The sequence below is a fragment of the Acinonyx jubatus genome, chromosome D3 (genome assembly GCF_027475565.1).
Source record: "Acinonyx jubatus isolate Ajub_Pintada_27869175 chromosome D3, VMU_Ajub_asm_v1.0, whole genome shotgun sequence".
NCBI classification, from domain to species: Eukaryota; Metazoa; Chordata; class Mammalia; order Carnivora; family Felidae; genus Acinonyx; species Acinonyx jubatus.
The window spans coordinates 55,945,225-55,960,726 of record NC_069392.1 but is presented as its reverse complement, the minus strand read 5'-3'; the positions used below and the strand labels follow the sequence as shown (position 1 = coordinate 55,960,726).

Sequence of the window (15,502 nt, the reverse complement as noted above, 5' to 3'; positions counted from 1 at the left end):
TCTACACACACACACACACACACACCCTTTTCCTCTTGACAATCTAGATGTTGACACTCCCTCAGTTCTTGTGATCATACTAGAAAGTCCTAAGCGCATGAAACAGAATGAGGGAGAAGACTTCAGTGTGTTCTGAAAAAGGCAACAGGAAATGGGTTCCGGGACGGTGGGGCAGGGAGCAGCCACCAAGTGTGTAGTTTCACCCAGAGATGGGCAGAAGCCATGCTTGGAACAGTGACCAGAGAATCAAAGAGTGAAGGCCAGACCCTAATTATGAGTAATAGCCAACCCTAAGTCCACAGATCTGGAAGATTTTCTGTAACTCATGTTATCAGGAGTTATGAGTCAATAAATAAAGTATGGAGACAAAGTACATGCTTTAGATGCCCAGATGTGGGGGGAAAGTAGGGAATGGCTGGGTAAAATATTTCAGAAAACCTCAGGTTCTGGAAAAAGTCAGAAGGGCCAATTGATAGCCCTGCTTTTATCTTTAAACAATGACAAAAATCCAATGTTGAGGAAGTGCTTGTTTTCCCACAGAACTCTCCGGTCCCACAGTAGGCATGTGGTATGGTTGCTCTGGGATTCCAGGCACTTGCACGCAAACAAGGACGGTCTTCCTGAGGAAGCGATGGCAGGCACACCATACTGGAGGGGTCCTCTTTTCTGTGCTTGTACATTGAGAAAGCAAGCAATCGGCTTGGTTATGCTAAACCCTAAGGGAATTTATAAGGCCACAGAACAGGGGCGTCTGGGCGGCTCAGTCGGTTAAGTGTCTGACTCGTGGTTGCCACTCAGATCATGACCTCACCACTCAGGCCATGACCCTGTGGTTGAGGAGTTCAAGCCCCGCATTGGGCTCTGCACTGACAGTGCAGAGCCTGCTTGGGGTTCTCCCTGTCCCCTCCGCAGTGCCCCCCACTAAATAATCTTAAAAATGAATGACCACAGAAAAAAAGGCCTATTTCATAGTTTAGCACTTATAATTCCTCTGCTTCAACATTCTACCTCCTTCTCCGCCTGCCCCCATACACAAAAGCCTCAGTGAAAGAAACCTGTGTGGAATTGGGGGCCATGGCAGCAGCAGTCCCCTGAGACAAAGGAGGCTCCAAATCCCAGGAATTCCTAGCACAGAAGAGGACTAGCCTAGGCGGAGGGAAGTGGTGATCATGCAGGCAGGTCCACAGAAGGTGTCCTTCACCTCCCACCCCACCCCCCATTTCTCCCACCTTTGATGTGGGTGTCATGGCTATGCCCACTCTGCAGATGAGGAAAGTAAAGCTTGGAGAAAGGGGATCAACTGCATCAAGTCACATGGCTGGTGGAACAGACCCAGGCTGAAAGCAGGACGACTCCAGAGTCACCTGCACCATCCTGCCCTTTGCTGCAGGGTCACCTCACTAGGTAACCTTCCCCAGAGCTTACAAAGGGTCAAGAGAGGCATTCTTAGAGACTGGCTTAACCTCAAGGCTAAGAACCTAACAAAAAAGCACACGCATTAAAAAATTACAATGCAGGGACACCTGGGTGGTTCAGTCAGTGAAGCATCCGACTCTTGATCTCAGCTCAGGTCATGATCTCACGGTTTGCAATATCAAGCCCCACGTCAGGCTCCGTGCTGACAGCATGGAGCCTGCTTGGGATTCTCAAAATAAGCATTTAAAAAATAATAAATGGGGGAAGAGAGGTTTTAAAAAATTATGATGCAAATGAAGAAAATATTGGCTAACCAAATTAGGTTTATTCGAAGAATTCAAGAATTACAGCAAGTTTCAGGTTTTAGAGATGTATCAAAGATTGGGGCACCTGGGTGGCTCAGTCGGTTAAGCGTGTAACTTCAGCTCAGGTCACGATCTCACGGTTAGTGAGTTCGAGCCCAGCATGGGGCTCGAAAGCCTGGAGCCTGCTTCAGATTCTGTGTCTCGCGCTCTCTCTCTCTGCGCCTCCCCCACTCACACTGGGTCTCTTGAAAATAAGTGTCAAAAAAAAAAAAAGGTTAAAAATGTATCAAAGGTCAATGCATGGAGGACACCAATCATAAGGACCCTTTAAATCTGATTACTTCCCTCCCTCCACAGCTGTCTTACTGGACATACTAGAGAAAGATTTTTATTTAATATGTGACCCTCTCACTTTCACTGACTCTACAATCTTTTGGCTAATTCTTTTCGCTTTAGAGAAATAAAGGTATCTAATTATTTAATCCCCACTTTTTCCAGTAAATATGCCCGCATCTCCTGTTTCACAGCTTAAAACTTTGAGGAAGTTAAATCACAGATATACTTTTCCTCTGCTCCCAATAGGATACTAGGTCAGTTTGGGTTCAGACAATAATCCTAAATTGTTAACATTTACGGAAAGCTTATTATGTGCCAGGCCTGTAACTACCCTCTTTTTAGTTAGACTTCATTTTTAAAGACAAGTTTTAGGTTCACAACTCCCTTCCTCCAAAGGATCACCCCAGCCTCTCTGGTCCTTAATGCTTCTCACCTGGGTACCAGGCCTCTCTCTATGCAGATTTGGTCTTCACAAGATTACTACGAAGTAGGTTACATGGCCATTTTTACAGTGAGGAACTTAAGGCCCAGAAAGGTTAAGCAACCTTGCTCAGGTCACACAGCTAGAAATTCAAAGAGCTCAGGCTCCTCCCAGCAAGTCTGACCCCAAAGCCTGAACTATCACCTCCCTATATCTGCCTCCCAGATTGATGTTCCTTCATTCCCTTGGTCCACCCATGTTCAAAGGTGTCTACTTTGTGCTGGAGAGCACAGGATATGCCAAGGTAAAAGGTACATCCCGCCTCAAGACAGGAAAAGAGAACTCCTCTCACTTCACAGCAAAGTTATGTGTACAAGGAATGGACACACATCCCGCTGTCCTTCTTCCCAGGAGCTGGGAGGCAGAGGAGAAGTTAAAAGCTGAAGAAACCACTCTGGACACACAGATGGAAGGATTTTGAGGACATGACAGCTGTTCTACCAGACCTAAGGATGACTGTCTACGTTTGAACTCTTAAACAAGAAACAAATTCATCTTACTCTTTTTCCATTTGTTTTATTTATTTATTTATTTATTTTAAGACAGAGTAGGAGCCCAGGAGAAGGGCAGAGGGAGAGAGACAGAACTTTAAGCAATCTCCATACTCCACATGGAGCCCCAGGCGGGGCTCCATACCACAACCCTGGGATCCTGACCCGAGCCAAAACCAAGTCGGACACTCAACCCACTGAGCCACACAAGTACCCCCAAACTTATCTTTAAACCTTCCTATTTTGGTTCGAGAGCTACCCTAACCACTACATGCTTTCTTGCCTTAATGATGCTAGAAGACGAGCAGCCATATTTGAAGGGTGATCAAATAGGAAAGATGGAAGTCACATCCTAAAGACGGCAAAGTAGAAGGATAAAATAAGTCCGGGCGCCTATGAGCGTCTTGTCATCAACACATCATCCTTCAAATGGCCCTAATTACCCTCGTTTTAATTGGACCTCGTTTTTAAAGAGAAGTTTTAGGTTTACAACTCCCTTCCTCCAAGGGATCACCCCAGCCTCCCTGGCCCTTGATGCTTCTCACCTGGGTCCCAGGCCAATGTGTCTCACCTGGTCACCTCATACCTCGAGTATGGCTCGACACAACCTAATTTGCAGGAGCCCTCTCCCTCTCCCCAGATGGCTCCCACCCCAGAACCTTGCTACTTTTCTCAAGTCACTGTTACCCAGCTATAAATGTCATGTAGCCCATTTTACTCATGTTTTGCTGTAATCCGTCAACTAGTGCCACAGCTCTAGATTCACAGCACCCCCCCCTTCCCACCACATACCCCAAACCACCCCCCAACCCCGCCTTCCTCAGCTATCAGGTTCAGGTACACTAGGTCACAGCGGCCACCCTCCCTGGTACTTGATTGACTTCTGGGAGGGTTCCTTCTTTGCAATTCAGGTCTCTTCTGACGCCCACCCACACCTTAAAGCCCAGAGCCCACCTCAGCTCACCCAGGCCCACCTGATGCCATCTTTGTCCAGGGATGCAATCTGACATTTGAAGCTACTTAGAGCCTTTCCACTCCCACAGTCCACTCAGCATAGGAGTTCATTCTCTCCTGTCCAATTTCCTACAAAACTGTCTCCTTCACGCAGCCCTGAAGGGCTTTAAAAAGCACCACTGCCCGGGCCAACCACCCAAGTTCCTAGTTTATTGGTCTGAAGCTGGGCGGGAAGAAAAACTGTTAAAGTTGCTTAGGTGGTGGCCGTACTCTCCAAGACGGAGAGCCTATGCTATAGGCTTCTGACCAAACATCAGACCCCCTGAGGAGCTCTTGAAGAGGCCAGAATCCCAGGCCCCACACCAAGCCTCCTGCAGTAGGTGCCTAGAAGCCAGCATTTTAAAAATATATATATATATATTTTTAAGCTTATTTATCTTGAGAGAAAGGTGGGGGGGGCGGGGGCAGAGAAAGGGAGAATCCCAATCAGGCTCTATCTACACTGTCAGCAGAGAGTCCAACGCAGGGCTCAAACTCACGAACTGTGAGATCGTGACCTGAGCCAAAATCAAGAGTCAGATGCGTACCCGACTGAGCTACCCAGTTGCCTAGAAGTCAGCATTTCTAAGCAGGTTTCCTCCAGGTTACTGATAGGCAGCCTAGCACTGGCCTAGGACTGGTGGACAAGGTTTTGCGTGGGGAGAAGTTTCACAGCCTTTCAATAGATTCTCAAAGAATTCTTTGTATCCCAAAAATGTCAAGTTTGAAGGAACGTGTAATCTTCCTGTCCTGCGGTGTGATGTGGGGGTTAAAAACCTTATCCAGTCACATCTTTACCTGTGTCTCCTTTGTTTCTAGGTCTAGAATACAGAAATCACCTAAAATACATACTGAACCTACATCTAAAAACCTATTGAACCTGAAAAAACAAACTATACACAAAACTCCTCCCAAGTTGAAAGAGACTCCGGTTAGGGCATGGATAGGAAGCAACGAGCAGTTTTCCCCCTTTTCCTCGTAAGGGATTACCTTCAGCTGAGAGTGCAGGCCTGGGGCCTGAGGCTCCTTTGGCAAATCACTGAAGGTTACGGTCTGCTGTCTTCTCAGTGTGGGCAAGGCTCAAACTGCAGACCACCAAGCCTGCCCGCCCCTGGTCGCCCTGAGGGAGACAACCAGCCCTTCCGAACAAAAGGTGCCATCCTGGCAAGTTCAGTGCTCAGCTCTTCATTGCTGATTTCCCCCATCCAAAACTTTGCATGTGCACAAACTGCACAGAAACGTCAGGGGTTCGTGGACCCACACACACATAGTTTCTGGAGGCTCATGAGCTACAGGTCAAGAAGTTAGGCATCTAAGCGTCAAATGAGAGCTCCCCCCAACCCCTCAGGGCCCCGAAGCACATCGACTGCAAAGCTGACGCCCCAGCAGACGGGCTCCCCCACCTGCATTCAAGTGCACACAGAGCATTCCCCATTGCACCGTCGTCTGCTCAGCGTTGGCGGGGGGGGGGGGGGGGGGGGGGGGGGGTCACACTCCCTCACTCAACTTCCGGCAGCATTTTCAGGAATGGTCTTTCCAGGCAGTCCTGGAGGGCTTTAAAAGCACCTCTGCCTGGGCCCACCCCCAAGTTCTGATTTCATTGGTCTGAAGCTGGGCAGGGAGGGAACCTGTTAAAGCTCCTCAGGTGGTGCTCATACTCTCCAAGACTGTGCTGTAGGTGCCTGAGCGAACATCAGACCACCTGAGGAGCTCCCCAAGAGGCCAGGATCCCGGGCCCCACGCCAACTTCCTGAAGCAGGCACCTAGAAGCCAGCATTTCTAGGCAGCTTTGGCCAGGAGTATTTGGCTCTAAGTACCTGCGAACGTTCAGCCCTTTCCAGCCCTGCCTGGCCTGACACCCTCCTGTCTGAGCCACAACCCTCACACTGCCAAGCTCTCCCCACCCCCCACCACTACCCCACACGGCTGGCCCCCGACTTCCCCACCACCACTCAGCCCTGTGAGGACAGGTATGGTGGCGGGGAGCAGTTAGCAGCCCCACTGGCAGATGAGGACCTGGGAAGGAATCAGAGCGGACCTTCAGACGCAGACCTGAACGGAGCCAAAGGTGAGCACCCTGAGTGACTGAGACAAAGGCAGGAGCCCCGGGAACACATGCCCCACGTGCAACAGCCACACTGGTCCTCAGAGCACTCGGCAGCACTGTGCTCCTCGAGACCCTCGTAGCTCTGCTGCATTCCCTGCAACGGCCCCCTCGACCTCGCAAAGCCACTACCCTCTTCAGGGCCAACCTCTGGCCCCACCTTCTCTGTGACAGATCCCTGTGCCCCCCGGCTGGCGCTGGTTTTCTTTCAGAGTTCAAAGGAGGTGGAAATAAGCAAAAAAGAGGCGGGGGCAGTCTTTCTGGCCCCGCTCTGCCCTGCGGGCAAGGATCTCGCCTCGGTTGCCCTAACTTGAAGAAAGGAGATTTCAGAGCGGTTCACCCGCGTGGGCCCCTCCAGGTCTAAAATCCAGTGATTCCCGTTTCAGTGTATCTCCTCAAATTCTAACTGTAATTATAGTAGAGGATACTACTTCTGAGTTTGTATTCTATGCTGGGAACTAGCTTAATGTTTCAGATACTACACATCATCATAGCTTTGCCTGCATCAACCCAACAAGGATGTGATAGGATTATCCCCAGTTACTAGGAAGCTGAGGTTCTGAGAGGTGAAGTAGCATCCTCACGGTCACACAGCCATGAGACTAACCACAGGGCCCATGTCCTCAACCACTACGCCGTGCTGTTCCCCACCGTGCTCTCCTCCGGTGCCAGAGACCTTGTTGGGATCCCCACTGACATGGGGAGGGAAATGGACTTGGGTAATACTGTCCTCATTTTATAAATAAATTTTATAAACCCCTATTAGAGATAAAGTGGCTTGTACCAGGTCACACAATGGCAGGTCAAGAATAATAATCCAGGGGGTTCAGGGCTTCTGTTTCCACTACACCATGCTGTGGCTGCTGATTTCCCTGGCCTTGGAAGGCAATAAATCGACCTGGCTCCATTTTGGCAGCATAATAATTGCTTTGTCCTTCTACCTTTGAAGGTCTTTCTCCTCTTCTCCAGTTAGCGATAGCTTACGTGATAATTCTAAACAAGCAGTGAGTTAATTTTTAGTCTTGGCATAAAAGAGCAGGATAATGGACAAGAACAAAGAAACTCCTCCAGCAAGGAAAATTCTCTCAGAACACACTGTACAAAAAACCCTACCGTTTGCACACTACCTGCCACACGTCTTCATTATACGGTCACAACATTAGCAGATTTTTGCTGTAATTCACACAAATCAAGAGAAAGAATGGTTTCATTTGCCCTTTTCATACCTCAAAAAGGCAATTCTTAACTAGAAAGAAATTATGCTTTAACTGCCATTTGTGGGAGACATGAGCTTTTAGGCACATGACCTTTGCCAAATGCCACACCTCCTAGGAGAGGACTTAGCAGGGACACTCAGCACAAATGACACTGCAGGTGTATGTACCCAGACACGTCCCACCTGTGTGGGACTCAGCCTTCAGGCTGCTTGCAGCTAGTTCCCAGCAATTTGCCACATGCTGCCAGAGCTCAGTGGCGGTAAATGACCCAGAGACAACAGAGTGACCCGGCAATGCCAGGACAGCATCACCCTGGCCTATCTTCTGCAACCTAGGCCAGGGACAGAGGAGTCTCCCCACCAATGTCAGTAAAGGTAGCTTCTTCATACTCTTCTGGACAAAAAGGAATGTCATCCTGAGTACATTCCAAAGGACAAGGGGTGGGTCACCACAGACCCAGGCTTTTTCAAAGACGATACAAAGCCCCATCTTGGGTGAGTTTGGAGCCCACCTACCAAAAGCACAGCTACCCAGCATGGTCTGGCTACTTTCTCCTGTTCACAGTTTCCCACGTATGAGTCCTGCCTTCTTCTCTTGCCATGATTCATCTTAGGTTTAGGGTGCAGAAATGGGGTCATGGCTGGTCCCCTCAGATGGACCGATGGCCAGGTGATGATTCACAAAGGAACGGAGTGAGAAAGTAAAGCCCCAGGATCTCCTCTGGGAGCTTACAGCAGGGTTCCTGGCTCTTGAGGAACGGCTGCACCTGACGGCTGACGCGGACAGTGCCAGATGATGGCAGCAAATGTGTCTTCTCTGGAGCCTCCGTGCAGTGTGCTTGAGTGCTATTTGAACTAAATCCAGCGTTTTAGCCTGGGACCAATGATGTCCTTGCATGAACCAACCTATGTCACCCAAGGTGCCAATGCACATCCTGAGTAAACCTGAAATGCCTTTGCCCGGAAGCTCTCGGGATGGCTGGGGGAATACACACTTGCAATCAGTCTACCTGTGTTCAAACTAGGCTCTACCCTCTACCGACTCTGTCTCCTAGGACATGTAATTTAACTCCTGACCCTCAGTTGTTTCAGATGAAAAACAGAAACAACCAAATCCAGTCACATGACCACTAAGATGAACTATTAAATGCACATGCCGTGAATAAGGTGGTTGGTATAGTGGCTAGCATAGCAGGCATTCTGTAAATGTTATATTCTTCTCCATTTTTAACTCTTGATACTGGTGTCTAATGTAGTGTTGCTTTTTTCCCCTAAGCTCCCAACTCCAAATAATTCAAATTTGGATAAAGAAAAAAATCAAACAGGGCATGGTCTTCAACTATAACACCAATAGAGACATTTTTCAGGTTGACAGCAGTCTACTCATAACACTCCTGGAGTGAAGTCATCCAATTAGACGGTCATCCAGCCTGAATTCTCACATCTTATATAAAGGGATGTCATTGTCAAACACTTGGTAAAAACCATAGCAATGGGTGCGACTCCTGAGTGGCTCAGTCGGTTGAGCATCCAACTTTATTTAGCTCAGGTCATGATCTCACGATCCGTGAGTTTGAGCCCCACTTCTGGCTCTGTGCTGACAGCTCAGAGCCTGGAGTCTGCTTCAGATTCTGTGTCTCCTTTTCTCTCTGCCCCTCCCCCACTCACACTCTGTTTCTCTCTCAAAAATAAATACACATTAAAAAACAACTATAGCAATGGAATCTTCTCAAGTCTATCAATCTAATAATGTTAATTTTTTTAATGATGATGAATAGAATCTGCTGTGACATAATAATGATACCCCTCCTGTGTGTACGGCCTATCATAGTTTTCAGGTCTGTTCCCACACACGGCTGGTTCCTAACAAGGACCTGCTGGTTCCTACCAAGGACCCTAGCCTTAGGGCTCATGGTCATGTTTTTCAGGACTCCATTGTGGAATCCTGCCATTCACCTGGTCACCAATGTTCAGTAAGTACCTATAATGTGTTGAAAAAAAGCTAGGTGACAGATATTCAGACAGGCCCAGTTCTGACCTAGTAGAGCTTTAGCAGCAGATAATTGGGAGACAATTAAGGGATAAAGGACTGTAAATTGTGGCAGGTGTTAAGGCAGGGAAAACTAGGGTCAGGTAGAAAACTAAGAAGGCTCCCACTTTCCCTCATTTATTGAGCCATTCGTGAAGAATCAATATTCACCTGGCTGTAATCTATTTTTAACTTGGGCAAGGCAGCTTCAGAGCAACTTTTGCAGAGATCCTCGAACATCAGATTAATACAGCTAAGCATTATTTGGAAGCAACAAGAAATCTCTGAAGGTTTCTAAGGAGGAAGGTGATGAAATCAGAGATATACTTGATTCTGAGTGGATGAGAACAGAAAGGAAGGCAGGGGGCCCCAATCAAAAGGCTATTTCAATAACCTCATAAATACAGGAACAGCTGACCATATGTTCATATTCCTACGGTGATTTTACTTTCTGTACACATCTCTGATTTTTTATGTGTATTGTTGTATTCAGATTCACAGCAATCAGAAGTATTAAGCATTCTAAATGTAAGCTGAAAGTAACTTGATGTTGATTAACATAACTACTAATTATTTTCCCCACTGTGATGAGTTCAAAAGATGATATAGGACAAAATAAACTACTAGGGCATCTTCCAAGGAAACTAAATACCCAGAAAGATATTACAAACAATGCTTAAAATAGTTGTCAACTACTAAAATCTAGAAAATATTAATTTAATTATATCTGGCTTAAAAAAAAAAAACAAGTTAGGGGCACCTGGGTGGCTCAGTCTGATCCTTGATTTCCGCTCAGGTCATGATCTCACAGTTTCACGGGTTTGAGCCCCACATCAGGCTCTGTGCTGATAGCATGGAGCCTGCTTGGGATTCTCTCTCTTCTTTCTCTGCCCCTCTCCTGCTTATGCTCTCCCTTTCTCTCAAAATAAAAAAATAAACTTAGAAAAAACTTACAAGCCGCTTAACTAAACTATGCCAGAAATTTCCCTGCCCCCTCGTCAAGAAGAATAACTCAAAATACAAAAGGGTTTGCAAATACTACTGGTCAGTCACTTGCATCTCCCTTCTTTTGCCTGTGAGTGAAGAGACTGTCAAAGCTATGGTGGTTTCCCCTGAATATTTTAAGGCCTTAATGTACCCCCCATATCTTGGAAAGTTGGGACTAGTCAGCAGGGACAACCGTCGCTCTTACCCAGCATCATCCTGGAAGCCTTCCAGCTCGTCCCGCTGCTCTGCCAGGGTGGATTCCAAGTCCAGGTAGGCGCCATTGTGGGAGAGCTGTAGCGTGCAGTCGTCGAGCTGCAAGAGAAAGAGCCTTTAAGCCCAGCCTCCTCCTGGGATGGGGACTTTGTATGGAGAAATCACTTCACATTGCCCTCATGTGTCTTTTGAAATCAAGCATTATTCTGAAATTTGGATCATAACTTGGAGAGGTTATGTGTTAGTACAAACAAATTGGGAGCAAACTCCATTGTGAGTAGACAGAAATAACACCGATTGAGGGAGTGGCACTGACACCGTCTGGTCGATGTGGACAGAGGAGGAGAAGGAGCCCTCTGGTGCCAATGTCACTTTCCACTCTGAGGGCCCCAGGAATAGCCATGGAGGATGTGCTGCATGGAAACCAAAATCATAATGCTGATGTGACCACAGATTAAGAGTCACAGAACATGTCATTTCCTTTGATTGAGTGAGAAGCCTGCTCATTCAGATTCTATGGTCATACCTGGCACATTATGATGAGTAGTTGCTCAATGAGCATTTTTACAGTTGAACTAAAAGAGCCATTCTCCACGTGAATGACAGCCGATCCAAATTACAACGTACCGAAGGAGACATTAGGTCCCTTTGTTACTAGTCTAATTTTTTTCAACTTATTTAGCACTTACATGTTGTTAATTATGTTCCATACACAATTCTAAGTATTTTACATATATTACATCATCGGATGCTCACACAAACCCTATCCATTTCTATTGTCATCCCCCTTTAACGATGAGGAAACTAAGGGATTCTTGGCCATGCTCTCGATCACTACGCCACTCTGCGTCCTTCTATGGTCACAAACCTACAGAGGACTTGAAAATATCATGTTTGTGGGGCACCTGAGTGGCTCAGTCACTTAAGCATCTGACTCTTGATTTCAGCTCAGGTCATGATCTCATGGTTCATGAGTTTGAGCCTCACATCGGGCTCTGTGCTGACAGCGTGGAACCTGCTTAGGATTCTCTCTCTCTCTCTCTCTCTCTCTCTCTCTCTCTCTCTCTCCCTCTCTCTCCCTCTCTCTCCCCTTCCCTGACTTATGCACTCTAAATAAATAAATAAATAAATAAATAAATAAATAAATAAATAAATAATTTTTTAACTTTAAAAAACATAAAAAGAAATTTAAAAAGACAATACCACACTTGCAAAATGTAGTATGTGTCATCTCAGTGTTCTGGTATAGCCAAGACAATGCCACAGTGTGCCAACCCCATTCTCTTTTCCTCCTGGGCACAGAGAACACATATCCCAGCCTACAGTTGGGCTAACGGCCATGTAACTGAGTACCAACCAATGGAATTTCAGTGAAAGTAAAAAGGGCCCCCAACAGGCCGGCCTTAGCACCCCTGCACATCCACCTTTCTTCTCTTGCCTTTGGCCGGATGCAGAGAAGCCAGAGGAGGACTCCAAAGTCTAGAAACCAGCAGCGCTCCGGACAGGAGGAGCACCGGTTCCTTAATCACCATGTGGAAGAGAGCGTTCTGTCGCCCAGCATCCACTAGCCATCCTGGCTGATGACAAGAGCCAGACAAGAGCCTTCTCTGTGATAAATCATGCAGATTTTGAGGTTGCTGCAGCAGCCAGCATTACAGGACATTTAGAGGGATCGATACACTTAAAATACAGGAAAATATTTTACTAAAGATGAACATTATGAGGAAATCCAACTCCATGCTTGATTTCCTGGGCTGTAAGGGTGGTTCTCAGTATTCATCTACCTGATGAGCCGAGGCTCTTATTCCAAAATGACAAGAGATTGGGGGAAAGTGAAGGCAAGTATTTAACTGCTTTAAAACATCTAGATAAATGCCTGGTAATCCTCCCACTATAAGTGAGATTTCAAACAAGGAATTAGGAATTAGTCTCTTTTGATGGAAAAGCTTTGCTCATTATCCTTGACAAGAGAAAGGTAGGCTGTCGACTTGTCTAGAATTGGCATCTGTAACAGGCTGCTGATTGTTGTAGAGACCCCGCAGCTCCTGTTCCTAGTTATCCTCAACAGAATGAAAGCAATTTGTTTTTTATTATTTGTAAGAAATACCTAGCTAAATCATTTGAAGGGGTTAATCCTATTCGATTCACTTATTTTATTTCTCCAATAACAAACTGCCCCTCTTAACTACTCAAGGCCTGCTGGTGAGGTTCAGCATTCTTAACTGGCATTTTACAGATAGATCATCTGATCCGAAAAAGAATTCAAACCCAAGGATCAAGTTGGCCAAACTCACTGTATTGTGGCATGAGAGGTGCGCCCAGGGTTTAGGGGAAACACGCGGAAAAACCGCCTCCCCCAGCCTGCGGAAGAGGCAGACAGGAAGGATTTCCTGCAGAAGCCATCTCCTGGGTCAAGGGTCTCCTGTGGACTGAAATCAGACTTGATCACTCCTAGATGGAAAATTCCATCAGAAACTGGACCTATTAACACTAAACCATGTGTCGAGCTAGAATCACCACAGCTCAGTCTTGCTTCGACCTCCTGCTGATGTTAACTAAGAAGACTTACTTAGTCTGTCCTGTTGGGAGGACCAACACTTGTGCTTATCTTTAATCCCACTTATAATCAACAGACCAGAAGATGGGGATAAGGAAAGCCCTGTAAGCCATAACAATTTCTTTTGCCTCAGCCCCCAGAAATGTGTGAGTCCAGAGAAAGAGGCTTTTGGATAAAGAGTTTCTGCTTCTCCTCAAGGGGGTGTGAGTCATTCAGAGGCTGGGGTCCACACTCAGGCCAGACAGACAGAACAAAGTCAGAGAGGAAGCGTGCTCTGGTGTGGAAAGATGCAGAACGTGCACATGTATGTGGTATAAATACTCCCACCATGGCCGGTTTCAAGCCACCAAGGTGAAGTCACTGAGTGTGGAGTTGGAAAAAGAGACATAGCACCCCACCATTATACAGTATTTTCACCACAGAGTTACAAGAGATGTCAGGAACCTCAAATGCATGGGTAGCAGTACAATACAATCAAACCATTAAGAAGTGACATTTTGAGTATTTATTACCTTTGTTTTTAAGAGAACTTATTTTAATTGTACATTTACATAATTTCATTTCTAATAATGGCTACACTCAACAACACACTCACAAAATTCCCCAGAATTGATCTCTCAGCCCCCTCCGGCCACCTGGGCCAGCTCCAGCATACACGGCTTGTGGCCCTCCCACTCATTCAGTTGGGGCACCTAGCGTGGAGAGAGCAGGGAGGACCCCGTGCTGGCTTTCACCCCACCCAGCCCTATGCTGATCTCCTCAGTGGGGGCAGAGGCAGGGCTCCCCCGCCACCAGCAGATACAGCCCCGTTCTTACTGGCCACCATGGCCACTTTGCACATTCTCTCCATCCCACACCTTCTGACTTTATTCTCAGGAGCCTGAGATGAATACGAAGACCTGGTTTTCTTCATTCACCTTCACCCTGGCCCACTGAGTATCTGCCTCGGACGCTCCCGGCCAGCCTGGAACCACAGCAGAACACCCCACAATCTCCCAGCCTCTGACAACAGAATCCCAAACGCTTAGCCGGACTGCCTGTTCTCATCATCCCTCTCCTCACATTCAGGGCATCATTACTACCCTTTCCATAGTTCCATTTTAACAAAATTATATGTCAGCCACGGGCTGGGCACCAAGGAACACATAAACGCTTCCTCCCCTCAAAGATCATTTTATGGAGTAAATATAACACACAAATAGAACGCAGGAGAGAAAAAAAAGCCATTTAAACCAACTGTTATAATGTGTGGACGTTCATCCTCAGTCGTATTCCTTCTCTATAATTAGCAGCCACGGGCTCCCGGGACCCAAGCAGCCTCCATAGAAATGCCCCAGTCCTCCCTCCAGAAGAAAGGCCGCCATTACTTCCTAAGCCAGTGTCACAACCCTGCTCCCCTAATTAACAGATGGGTAATTTGTGCTAGTGAATTTAACTAAAACGGAAAAGATGAACGTGTGCCTTTTAATCTGTCAGGAAGTGTATGCGGAGCTACAGGAAAGGGTCAGCGTCAGACATCGCAGCCTTTAGCAAGCGGGATACACGTGCACAACGGGGGTCCCCACAGCACAGGTGGCCTGTGAAGATACCACACAAGTCAACACACACTGCCTGCTCCATTCCATAACACAAGCCCCACCTCATCGGTGCACCCGAGACACATGAGATTAATATTTAAACCATCACATGAGCCAAGGAGTAAGAATAAAGGGCTTCTGGGCTGGACAGACACACTGAAACTGTAAAATCCCCTAAATACTTTAAGGGGGTCAGCTTCGGGTATCACTTTAAAAGCAAACTGATAAGTAAACGCAAATGAATTCTTCGATCTGGTCAGGGATAACGAAGGGCCAGTTACAAAAGAACACAACAACGTGAATGCGGAGTGAGTGGAGGTTCATTCCGACCTGGAGATTCTCAAGATTCAGACGAGGGGTGCCTGGGTGGCCCAACTGGTTAAGCCTCCATCTTCAGCTCAGGTCATGATCTCACGGTTCGTGAGTTTGAGCCCAGCATGGGGCTCTGCACTGACAGCTCAGAGCCTGGAGCCTGCTTCAGATTCTGTGTCTCCCTCTCTCTCTCTCTGTCCCTCCCCCACTTGTGTTCTGCCTCTGTCTCTCAAAAATAAATAAACGTTAAAAAATTAAAAAAAAAAAAAGATTCAGACGGAACCATCCAAACTTTGCCTACACAATGGAGGACTCAGACACCTCCCTGAAACACCACTTCTTGACAGGGATCCTCAATTCCTACTAACCCCAAGGCAACCTGATCCCCATCCTTGGCCGCTCATGTCAACTGGCTTCCTGAATGACTTAAGGGCCCTGGAATTTCCTGACTCCAGCAATTTTCATGTCAACCCTGATCCCCCGGG

The 15,502-nt window shown here is 47.0% G+C and overlaps 1 protein-coding gene across 10 annotated transcripts in view; it reads right to left on the bottom strand.

The window, feature by feature from the left end:
- Positions 1 to 15,502, bottom strand: part of FHOD3 (formin homology 2 domain containing 3) — a 468,859-nt gene that overhangs the window by 398,895 nt on the left and 54,462 nt on the right. For all 10 annotated transcript variants that reach the window (XM_027068795.2, XM_053206689.1, XM_027068790.2 and 7 more), the window contains exon 2: positions 10,564 to 10,670. In XM_027068795.2, coding sequence (XP_026924596.1) covers positions 10,564 to 10,670 — 107 coding nt within the window. The remainder of the gene's footprint in view (positions 1 to 10,563; positions 10,671 to 15,502) is intronic.